Raw genomic sequence first — 12,183 nt, forward strand, 5'->3', positions numbered from 1 at the left:
AGAGAATGGTAAAAGCTGGATTATATGGCCTTTCTTTTAACTGGAAAAATCCCGTTTAATCAGAACTTTAGATTGAAGATATGCCATTTGCATGTCTTGAGTTCTGTTTTGCTTTTTTCTAACTGTGGTAAAACATAAAGGAAACTAGCTTTTGTCAGGATCACTCTGTAGTCAGCACACAGGTTCACATGCAGTTGATGTGTGGAGTGCATAATTTCTATTAATCACAATGACCCCGGGGCACCTTTTAAATTATTAAAAGACAAATGTGTTCTCTAAAACTAGTGGAACAGAATATGTGAGGGAGTGGGATCAAAAGCACAGTTACAGGGAGATATGTCTTCCCTCGAGGTAGGAGGGATGAGAAAAAGATTGGGGGAGATAGATTGTGAGATAAAGAGAACAAAAGTTTTAATAGATATTCGTCATTCAGCAATAGTTATTGAGTGTGCTATGGGCTGGACATTTTGTTAGTTACTGAGATTGGATTGATAAGCAAAACTGTACCAACCCTTGTAGAATTTACCGTGGGAGTATAGAGGGACTTGGGGGCGGGAGAAACAGACATTAGTCAAATATTGGCACAAGTGTCTACTTGCAGATGATAAGAGATAAGTACAGAGAGCCATGTGAGTGACACGGGGCAGCAGAACCAAGCTGGGGGTGAGGAGAGCAGGAAAGCTTCACAAAAGAAGCCTCGATCTCTAGGTTAAGAAGCAGAGTTAGCTTCTTGACAGAAGTGGAATGAGTTGGAATGGCAAATGAAAACAGCTTGCTGTTTGCCAGGACAAAAGCCGTCCTGGGAAAGGTGATCTGGAGTCAAAAAAGGGCTGGCAGGCATCTGGAAGAGCCCAGCTCAGCTGTGGTCAGACACCCATGGGTTTGCAGTGAACCCAAGCAGGTCACCTCTGCCTCGGGGCACAAGGATCCTCATCTAGCTGTGGGCAGAGAAAGTTTGAGAATGATAGTGTCAAGTTGACTATGTGTTCAGAAACGCTGGGCCAGATTTTATTGCTGTGAGAGATTCTGTGGTTTTGCATGATGTTGGTTGTTAGGTTTTCGATGATGAAGTTGCTTTACCTTGACTTTTTGACCCACGCATAGTCGAAGCAAATCCTAGGAAATTCAACCTTGATGCAACCGAATTGAGTATAAGAAAAGCTTTCATCACAAGTACTCGGCAAGTCGTCAGGGTAAGGGATGTGATCTTACTGTGTTATTTGTGCAAGAAATGGCCAGACTTCTCTGAACTCTTTCCTTCAATTTAAACTAATAGGTCAACTCTGAAACCCCTTTTTAATATGAATTAAATGCCAGTTTTCTACATATTTCTCTGATTGAAAAGAAAACTGTTTTTAGTATCGGTCAGGCTTTTTTCTCAGAGCAAAAATGAGAGAGCAGACTGCTGGCTTTGGGAAGGTTACTGTAATCTTCCTGTCCATACCTCTCATTCCTCCAAACCAGTTATCTTTTTTCCTCTTTATTTTTTAGTATACTGTATTTCTAGACAAAAAGAAGAACTGCTATTGTAGAAACCATTTGCTTTCCTGATTGATTGGTAGTCCCTTTGCATTGTGAAGGGTACTCTTACTGGGTTTGGATGGCGGCCTCTTCCACCATCTGAATTGCTTCTGGAACTCTTGCAACCCATTTACTGACATTTCCATATACAACTGCTTGACAGCCTTTCGGGAGTTATCCAGAGCAAGCAAGCATCTATCAGCGTGTAAAAAATCAATCCAAGGGAACAAATCTTTAGTCTCAAATTATTTAGATAATAACCTATTATTTAAAAAAACCTGAGAGAAAATAGCATTTAAGTGAAATCTTGTATGGTTAAGATATGTTTGTATTTTGAAACTATATGGCTAAGCCAGGTGATTAGCATAACTAGATGTAGGAGAACCACCTGTCTTTAACATATGTACTAGAAAGCAGCTTCCTTGAATAAAAAGACTTGGGATCATACCAGTGCTAACATATGGCTTTTTAAGAGTCATCTGAGGCGGGAACCTTGGTGTGTGCTTGCCAAAGACTCCATGTCATGTGATTTCCTTTTGAAATTATTTCAGATGGTAGGTTATCACTGCACTTTAAATATTCTTGTTCCTTTACTCATTAGTTGCCTTTCTGTATCCATGTACCTAAATTGTTTAGAAATAAACCCACATTGTAATGGGTGGGGGCAGTAACCTTTTTAGACCTAGGTGCCCCAGCTATACAATGAACATTTGGATTAGACACTCAGTCTCTAGCCAGTTCAGAGGCTATTCTGATAAGGAAACCCTGTTGTTGGGTGATGTATTTTTATGGTAAGATAAATAATTTCCCAATTCCTTATTTTATAAATGTAGTGTGTGCTTTTTTAAGTTTTTGTGATAGATTTTTCTGAAAATGACTTCTGTAGATGTTGGTATTTAAATGGTGCCTTGCAGTGAAGCATATATTCTTGACTTTAATCATTATATTTGTTTTTCTGCAAGGTAGTACTTGTAAATTCTGCAAATTGAAATTCAGAGGTCAACATAGTAAAAGTTAAGTGAGTTAGTATAATTGGAAGTATAATCCAAAGTTCATTTTATAATAATTGAAAAGCTTTTTAAAGTACGTTGTTTGCAAGAAGTATTCTAAATCAAGTCCATACTTCATAATGTTGCAGTCCTTTTATAGTTGAGATCTAAACTGTACTCAACTGTGTGACCCAACTGAATATTTTATATTAGAATATTTTATATTATATTTATATTAAATATTTTATTTAGAGTTTTTAATCATTCTTCTAATTTATTACTCCTTTTTGGAAGCTGTTACTATTTGCCGGTGGTGGGTTAATAGTACCTAACTGAGTTTTTGCTCATCTGATTTTAATAAATTCTAATTGAGGTTTTGTGGAAGAGAAGTGGTAATTGATGCTAACTTGATTTTTTTTTAAAAAAAGCATTGTGTTGGGCTTCCCTGGTGGCGCAGTGGTTGAGAATCCGCCTGCGGATGCAGGAGACACGGGTTCGTGCCCTGGTCCGGGAAGGTCCCACATGCCGCCGAGCAACTAAGCCCGTGAGCCATGGCCGCGGGGCCTGTGCGTCCGGAGCCTGTGCTCCGCAACGGGAGAGGCCACAACAGTGAGAGGCCCGCATACCGCAAAAAAAAAAAAAAAGCATTGTGTTGATTCAATATTGCATTCAGCTGAACAGCATTTGTATCCAGAACTCTCTGGGTTCCTCTTGGAAGACACTGATAGTGTGGGATCAGAGAGTTAGCAATTTTGGGAAATGAAACACAAGACCAAGCACAGATTAGGAATTTGTACATCACAAGTTTATGTAAGCTCCTGTTAGCATTATTAGTGGATTTTCATTTAGTTGCTTAGAGGAATACCTTTTGATCCACAGTGTATGCCAATTGTGCTTTCTCCTTCTTAGGGCATTATACATTTTTTGTTGCTGTTCTACCGGAAGAACTAAATCTTTCTCTTGTGTTTGTTCTCATTTAACGTCTGCTGTTTTTGCTTTTTAATAAGTTATTTTTGTTTATCTTCTCAATGTCCACTGTTTTTGTTTTTTAATAAGTCATTTTTGTTTAAAAAGTCCTGTATATGTTTTTTCCAAACGTCTTTTAAGTTTGTGCAGTTTTTATTAAGTTTTGCTGGCGGTTTTTACTAAAGAAAGCAAAACATTATTGTTTCTGTTTATATAACCTTGGTATTTTTTTTTTATTTTTTTTATTTTTATTTTTTTGTGGTACGCGGGCCTCTCACTGTTGTGGCCCCTCCCGTTGCGGAGCACAGGCTCCGGACGTGCATGCTCAGCGGCCATGGCTCACGGGCCCAGCCGCTCCGCGGCATGTGGGATCTTCCCGGACCGGGGCACGAACCCGTGTCCCCTGCATCAGCAGGCAGATTCTCAACCACTGCGCCACCAGGGAAGCCCTAACCTTGGTATTTTTGAGGTCATCATTTTTACGTTTGTGGAGTCGCCCTATACATCAGAGTTTTCACTTGTGAGATGTTCGTGTTATGGAAATCTATTGCAGAAGTGATGTTGGGTTAATTTAGTGAAAGGTTTTGCAGTGAAGGGCAGAACAGTGAGAGAGGTGAGGAGACCTGAGTTCTAGGCTCAGCTGAGACTTCAATCCATTTTCAGCATGGCAAGTCATTTAGCCTCTCTGGATCTCAGTTTTCTTTGTCAATTAAATGATCCTGACTAACATTCTCCAACTTTGTTTAAACTTTCAAAGGCAGTCAGAACTGTAGCACCGCCTCCCCAAAATCCAGCCTCCTCAAACCCAAGAATTGCTGGTAGTCAGTTATAAGTCAAGATAGAAATGGCTTTGGTTAATCAAAAAGGGTGAGTCATACTCTTTGGTTACAAATGACACTGGGATGTGACTCCTCTGAGTGGGAAGCACTGGGATTTATAGTGTGCCGTTCACTCAGCTTGGAAGATGGCATCAAATGGGAACAGGAGCATAAACAACCAGGACTGTTGTTGTTCTTTTGGCAGGTGAACCATTTTTTTTATCGGTACTAACTGATGTCTTGACTGCCTGTTCTAAACTTCTTGTATTAGAAAGAAGATGAGGAAATTCCCTGGCGGTCCAGTGGTTAGGACTTCACGCTGTCACTGCCAAGCGCTCGGGTTCAATCCCTGGTCGGGGAACTACCCACAAGCTGTGCAGCGTGGCCAAAACAACAACAAATAACTTTTTTGTTTTTTGTTTTTTTTAAAAGATGAGTAATTATGTTTTTGGCATGACAGGTTGTTAAAAAATGCTCAAAACTGTTTAGTGACATAGTGTAAAATTCCATATCCTAATAAGAAGGTAATCTGTGGTTATGGTATCTGGCAGCTTTTACACTACATAAAAAAAGTGCCATCCTGAAAGTGAAAGCCATAGCTCTTTACCACCTGCCATGGCCCCAAACAGGATGCGCACCACACAGCTGTTGAGTTCGCTGACCATCAGAGCTAACATACACCCCCACACACATATTTTATTAAACAGAAAATTTTAAAACTGGAACTTTAAAGCTTGTATTTCATTAAAGTAATGCGTGCTCATTTCAAAGAAAATTAGAAAAATTTTACAAGAGGAAAAAATAGAAAAACCTAAACTCAAGAGACGTAAACACAGAACTTTGTTGTGTTTTTTACATAGTTGTGATCACACTGTTATGCAGTCATAAGCATTTTTATTTTAATTTTTAAAATTAAAAGTAATTCATACTATTTTTAAAATGCAGATAATTTTGATTAAGAAAGGTGAAATGCCCCTCCATTCTGTAATTCCACTCCCTAAAAAAAAAAAAAAATCACAATTTTAAGTATTTTTTCTAGCCATTTTATAGACATTGAAGTACACTTTTAAAAGAAATGACATTAGTCTGTAATTTTTTTCTATGAAAAAATATTGTGGACATAGTCGTATATCAATACAGATATATCTAGACCAGTGCTGTCCAATAGAAATAGTAAAATGCAAGCTATCTTTAATTTTCTAGTAGTCATATTTTTTTTGTTTTGATTTTTGCGGTATGCAGGCCTCTCACTGTTGTGGCCTCTCCCGTGTGGAGCACAGGCTCCGGACGCGCAGGCTCCGGACGCGCAGGCTCAGCGGCCATGGCTCACGGGCCCAGCCGCTCCGCGGCATGTGAGATCTTCCCGGACCTGGGCACGAACCCGTGTCCCCTGCAACGGCAGGCGGACTCTCAACCACTGTGCCACCAGGGAAGCCCTCTAGTAGTCATATTTTAAAAGTAAAAAGAAACAGGTGAACTTAATGTATTTTTTAACTTAGTATATCCTGAAGATTATTATTTAAACATATATAGAGATTTTTTGTTAAATTTTTAAAACTTTTTTTTACTAAAACTTCTAAGTCTGGCATATATTTTATACTTAAGGATATCTCAATTCAGAAGTGAACTTTTCATTGGGGATACTTCATCTGCATTTAGAGTTTATAATACAGTTGAAAAGCTTGATTTGCATACCCAGTATTTTCCAGACATGTGAAAGTTTTCCAGTAATTGAATTTAAATCTAAATTAATTAAAATTAAATAAAATTAAAAATTTAATTCCTCAGTTGCACTGACTCCATTTCATGACCTCAATATGTAACCGTTAATTGGCTAATAGCTACTGGATAGAGTAGATTTAGATTATCCTTTTTAATGGTTGCATACTTTATCAATCCCCACAATGACCCTATAAAATATTATACAGAAGAAACTTAGAAAAACTGAGTAATTTGCGCAACTTTGCATAGATACTAAAAAGCGTAACTAAGCTTGAACCTAGGTCTTTGACATGAAAGACTATGCTCTTAACCTCTTCTCTAACCTGGTTCTATTATGATCTGTTTGCTCATTGACCCTATTGGTAGATATTAGGTGGTTGTTAATTTTTGGCAATTGCAAATCATACTTCAGGAACCATCTTTGTGAGCATATCCTGAATATTTAAGTACTAAAAAGTTCAATGCAAATGCACATTTAAAACATTGGTTAATATTTTCAAAGTATCCTGCAAAGAGACCCTATCAATGATATTTCTGAAAGCAGAGTGCAGATTCCGTGTTCCTTAATACCTATATCAACACTAAGTAGTGTTCATCTTTTTCATCTTTCCCAATCTAACTGGGAAAAATATCTCTTAACTTGCACTTCTTTGATTATTAATGGGTTAGTGCATCTTTTCATGTTGGATCATTTGTGTTTTTCTGTGAGTTGTCTGGTCACCGAACTCTCTTCCTAAGTGTAATGTCTAGTACATGATATTACATTGTGTATAGGTTTACTATAAGTTACTATTCTCTCGTTTGTATATGATGCTTATTTCTACTTTCATATTGTAAATAACACTGCAGTTTACATCTTTGCGTATCTGTTTTAGTATATATTTTCTATCATTTCCTTAAATCCTATTAGAATTACTGGGTCAAGGCAGTGGATATTTGTTGCAAATATCAAAGCTCTTAATACAGAATGCCAAATTTATTTTCAAAGGGTTGGTCCAGTTTACCTTCCAGCCATTGTTCAAGAGCAGTAGTTTTCTTTTAAACATTTTTATTAAGTTATAATAGTACAGAAAAGTGCATGCACCCCAAATATACAGCTTAAAGAGTTTATAAACTGATCACAACCATGGAAGCAGACCCAGAAGCATTCCAGAGCATTCCCAGCACCCCCCAGAAGCCCCCTTGTGTGCTTTTACAGTCATTACTGCCCCCCTCACTGTCCTACCTTCTAACAGCAAAAACACATTCTACAGACAGTGTTCAAAGTTCAACTGGAACTTCACAGGCACTTTTTCCATACATGTGTGCTGATATTTTTATTATGCAAGTAATGTTCATTATTTTTAAAAAGGGTACTGTAAAATGTATTAAATGCATTTTTAAAAAGCATATATTATCCCACCAGTGAACAATTCAGATATTTGCTTTGTGTAGTTATTAATATATATTAAATAAATGGGATTGTACTATTCATATTGTTTGACTGAATATCAGAATATCATCTTAAACTCCAATTTAATTGATAATTAGAAAAGGAATCCTGCAGTCCAGGAGATAATAGCCTAATGGTCTCCTTTGAAGGCTTCTAGAATTTGTGGGGATCCAAGCTTCTCAAATAGCTTCTCACTTGGGAGACTTGTTAAACTGTTCCTTAGAGTCTGACTTAGTAGGACTGGGTGGGGTCCAGGGACCTGCATTTTTAAGAGCACCTCAGGTGACTGACTCAGGTAAATCTCAAACATTTAAGAAACATGGCTCATATCACTAAATTTCCCTTGTTTTAAACGTACCAGTACCTCCATTTTTATGGTGAATACTTTTTTTACTAAGTAAATTTTTCTCAGTTTCTGTGGGTGGCATTCTTATATATATATATATTTTTTTCTTTTGAGGTTTGTGAACAGATAAAATAGGTAAAGAATCCTAGAATTTATGGGTCAACTGGACCCCAGGTAGAGCACCCTCAGAAATCCAGTGGGTGAATGACACCCTACTTGCCCAGTGTCATTTCCAAGTGCTCACGTACCCTCTTGTTGAAGGCCCCCAACATCAGGGCACTTGTTCCTACAGGCACCCTTTCCCATCGTGGGCAGCACTTTAATGTGTGGGAGTAAACTGATCTCTTTACTTCTGCTTTGCTTAATTGCCAGCATTTTTCCCACAGAATAACCAAAGTGATCTTTTAAAACATGAACCAGAATACTCCATGGCCCTGCTCAAAATATTTTAAGGGCTTTCCATTGCCTTAGAGCAGGGGCCTGCAGTCTGTGGCCTATGAGATCTAAAAATGGTTTTACATTTTTTAAAGAGTGGTTAAAAATAAAAAAAAAAATGTGACAAAGCCTGAATATTTAATATCTACTCTTTTCCAGAAAAAGTTTGCCAACCACTGCCTCAGAATAAAATCTAAACAGCCTGAAGGCCCTTCGTGTTTTGGCGAGACTTGTCTCCTCGACACCCAGCACACAGTGGCTCCTTCAGACAATCGGGCCTTCCTTCTCAAAAGCTAAAGCATTGAGCCTTTCCTGCCTCCAGGCTTTTGTGCTTGCTGTTTCCTCTGCCTGGAATTCTCTGCCCTTGCTCTTTCTGTGGTGGGCTCATTCTCTGCCCTCAGGTCTCGATCAAGTGTCACCCCCATCTTTCTAAAGTGGCATTCACCCACTGGATTTCAGCTCCGTTGACTCCCTTCCTTCCCAAAATGCTAGTCACCCTGTTGAAGTGTGTGTGTGACTGCTGTTTGCCTCTTGTCCACCACGACGTGAGCTCCGTCAGGCAAGGACACTGTATTGTCACTGCTGTGCTCAGGCACACACTGGGCATTGGTCGCTATTTGCTGAGCGAGGGATCAGGCAGTTTGAAGGTTGCAGCAAGGTGGTTCTCATTCACACTTCTCATAGTAGGAATCAGGAAAGCTGTGGCACTGTCTCATCTACCATTCACTTGTCGTGGGTCTTGGAAGAAGTTTTTTAAAGCCTAATACTTCAACATTTGCACCTCTAAAATAGCCTACTTACCAACAGGAAATTATAAAGTATTTTGGCATCCTTTTTTTTTTTTTTCAAGAAAAATTGTATTATAATAATCATGTACTCAGCTGAAATCATTTCAAAGTATATTGGGTTGTAGGTAAATATGATGCAAATGGATCATATTTAATAAAGTGTTTTATTTTTTAAATTTTTGGCTGCGTTGGGTCTTCGTTGCTACGTGCGGGCTTTCTCTAGTTGCAGTGAGCGGGGGCTACTGTTTGTTGTGGTGCGCAGGCTTCTCATTGTGGTGGCTTCTCTTGTTGTGGAGCATGGGCTCTAGGCGCACGGCTTCAGTAGTTGTGGCACACGGGCTCAGTAGTTGTGGCTCACCGGCTCTAGAGCACAGGCTCAGTAGTTGTGGCACTCGGGCTTAGTTGCTCCGCGGCATGTGGGATCTTCCTGGAGCAGGGCTCGAACCTGTGTCCCCTGTATTGGCAGGTGTATTCTTAACCACTGCACCGACAGGGAATCCCCAAGTATTTTGTTTTAGATTAAGTAATTCATTTTTCTTTCCATACAAAATTATTTTTGATACCACTCTGGAAAATACTGGTGTTAGAAATAGCCTATACTTCACATGAACGCAACTCAAATAAAATAAGTGACCTGTTTATCACTATTTGAAAATATTCTCTGGCGCGTAATGGTAAATATACTTTATCATAAAGTGCGTGGTTTTTTTACATGTATTATACTTAAAGATGCTATCCCTTGAACACAGCTTTTGTGTGTATACCTCAGGGTTGGCATTTACTGGCTATGTGACCTTGAGAAAGTATCTTAGTTTTTCTAGATGTTAGTCTCCTCAATTGTAAAATGAAGGTAATACCCGCTTCACAGGGGCATTGTGGAAAGTCAGTGATCATATGTGTACAGGTTTAACAGTGTTTCCGGCCTATGGTAGGTACCCAGGAAGTACTTTCTCTTTCCTAATATTTAAATTTAGTATCCAGGTTACTTCTTTTTAAGGGCATGTCCTTCTCTTTATTTCCTTTATTTTTGAGATTGAAAGTACAAGTCAAAGAATGCTGTATTTTTGTTTAAAAATTAATAAATTATGCATATTTTGCTAGTGTGCAAAATATTAACCATGATTTTGTTTAAGGATGTTCATTTGTTTTCTGGTCTTCTACTTATCTCATTAGGACATGAAGGATCAGATGTCAGCTTCATCTGTGCAGGCATTAGCTGAAAGGAAAAATAGACAGGTGAGTAAACGTCAGAATATACAGTTATCAATCAAAGAAAATAGAGATATTTGGAATTTAAAAATTCTGACTTCGTGTATCATGTATTTAAGAAGATGACCTTGTGTGCTGAGTCCGTAGTGATGCTGGCAGGCAGCCTCGGCCCTGCTCCCCTCCCTCACACCCTCTGGTTCCCTCCTCTGGGCTCTGGTTGCACCCTCTGCATACCTTAGAGCCTTTGCCACAGGCCATTTATTCTGCACCTGTTGCGCATATTCCGTGTGCCAGGTGCTCTGTTAAGAGCTGTAATTGCTTACTTTCTTTGCTGGACCTCAAGCTCCTTTGTGAGTTAGGAGGGGAGGTGTCATGGTCTTTTTTCTTTCTTTTTTTAAATTTTTATTTCTAGCTGCTATTACATTGCCTATGCATAGAACTCACTAGACATTTAATGATTGAAATTTTATGTAAAGCATTTGAGGAAACTTAAATGTGTGTTAATTTAATGTGTGTTAAATCTTTCACCATTTTAAGTATCTTTTTTTTTGATGTGAGGTCCAGTTTTTATAAGTTATTACAAATAAATTATGAAACCTAATTTCAGAAACCAAAGCCCAGATATTGACACATCGAAAATAAAAGCTACAAGAGACCCAGTTCTTGAATTTAGTAGACTGTTAACTCAAGAAATCGCTTGGCATTTTTAACTAACTAGGAATCAGTAGTTTATGATGTAAATGCTCACTTTATACCTGTAGGTGTTTCTTGACCCACTTGATTTTGAAAACAAGTATTTATAAGAGCTTGAAAAGGGGAGAGGACTCTAAATATCACCTAACTTAATCCTGTTTCCTTTCCCTGCATCTCATTTTCCAAGTCATTGTTTTCTTCTTCCCATTTACCCTCCTTGCTCTTCTCAGTGCAGCTAGGAAAGCCATTAGCTAGCTATCCCGTCTGGCACTAACTCTTAGGAGAAGCTAGTGAACGGCCGCAGGCTGGCCAAGTTTTGGAGTCCCCTTTTCGTTTCTGCTTCAGCTTACAGAAGTTGAGTGACAGTACCTGAAGTATCACTAGTTTTGACAGTGAATGGTAACACCTATCCTCTATTACTTCTATTTGAATTTTTATTCTCTAGATAGTATATTTGAACTAACAAAATGTGTGTTTATACGTAGCCTTTCCAAGTATGGCTGGGAATTTTGGTTTTGGCAGTGAGTAAAATGTCTCCGAGTCACAGGGTTTCAAGGAAAAGCGGGGCCAGGGTTCTCTAAGCACTCACACACAGATGACTCCTAGCAGCATGACATATGTCCACCCAATTGTAGACCATAGGTAAGCTAGAAAAAAGAGCCCTGACTGTGACCCCGGGAGCTCCAGTTCTCTGCCCATAGCCTAATGATGCACTATAGCCTTTCTCTGACCTTGAAAATACTATCACTAGGCCCCAGTATCCTCCATAGAGTCCTTAGAGTCTCCCCATCAGAACGAGCAGGACCTTTTAAATCTCGACAGCCCTGCAACCAGTTTGGAGCAGAGCCATTCCCAAAAAGCCTTGGGTTTGCCTTATACCGGAGACAGTTACCATTCCAGACTCTTAACTGAGGCCCTGGGCTGCTGGAAGCTCTGAGGCCTCCTGATTTTCTTCTCATAACTGCTTCAGAACTTAAGATGCATCCTGAGCTTCCCTGAACTTAGCCTCAAATGTGGCCATTTGACTGAATTCACATCTGAAAGTCAGCTGAGGCTAATGTCAACATTGAGGGGCTATGGGAGGGCTTTTCAGACAGAACCAAGTAGTCAGGTAGGCTTTTAACGGTTCCAGAGCTAAAAAGTACCTGGTGAGAAGATCTGACAGCTCTACAAGGAAGAAGAATCCTATTCGCCAGCTTCTTCTTCTGATTCTTTGTGCAGGGCTGGTTTGAGCAGTACTTTGGCCAAGTCAGAAAGGCTTGTG

At 39.1% G+C, this 12,183-nt stretch overlaps 1 protein-coding gene across 1 annotated transcript in view; it reads left to right on the forward strand.

The window, feature by feature from the left end:
- The window catches only part of STX6 (syntaxin 6), a 43,500-nt gene that overhangs the window by 17,327 nt on the left and 13,990 nt on the right, over positions 1-12,183 (forward strand). The window contains exons 3-4 of the mRNA XM_059059737.2: positions 1,099-1,193; positions 10,191-10,253. Coding sequence (XP_058915720.2) covers positions 1,099-1,193; positions 10,191-10,253 — 158 coding nt within the window. The remainder of the gene's footprint in view (positions 1-1,098; positions 1,194-10,190; positions 10,254-12,183) is intronic.

Source organism: Kogia breviceps, chromosome 1, assembly GCF_026419965.1.
Source record: "Kogia breviceps isolate mKogBre1 chromosome 1, mKogBre1 haplotype 1, whole genome shotgun sequence".
Taxonomy (NCBI): Eukaryota; Metazoa; Chordata; class Mammalia; order Artiodactyla; family Physeteridae; genus Kogia; species Kogia breviceps.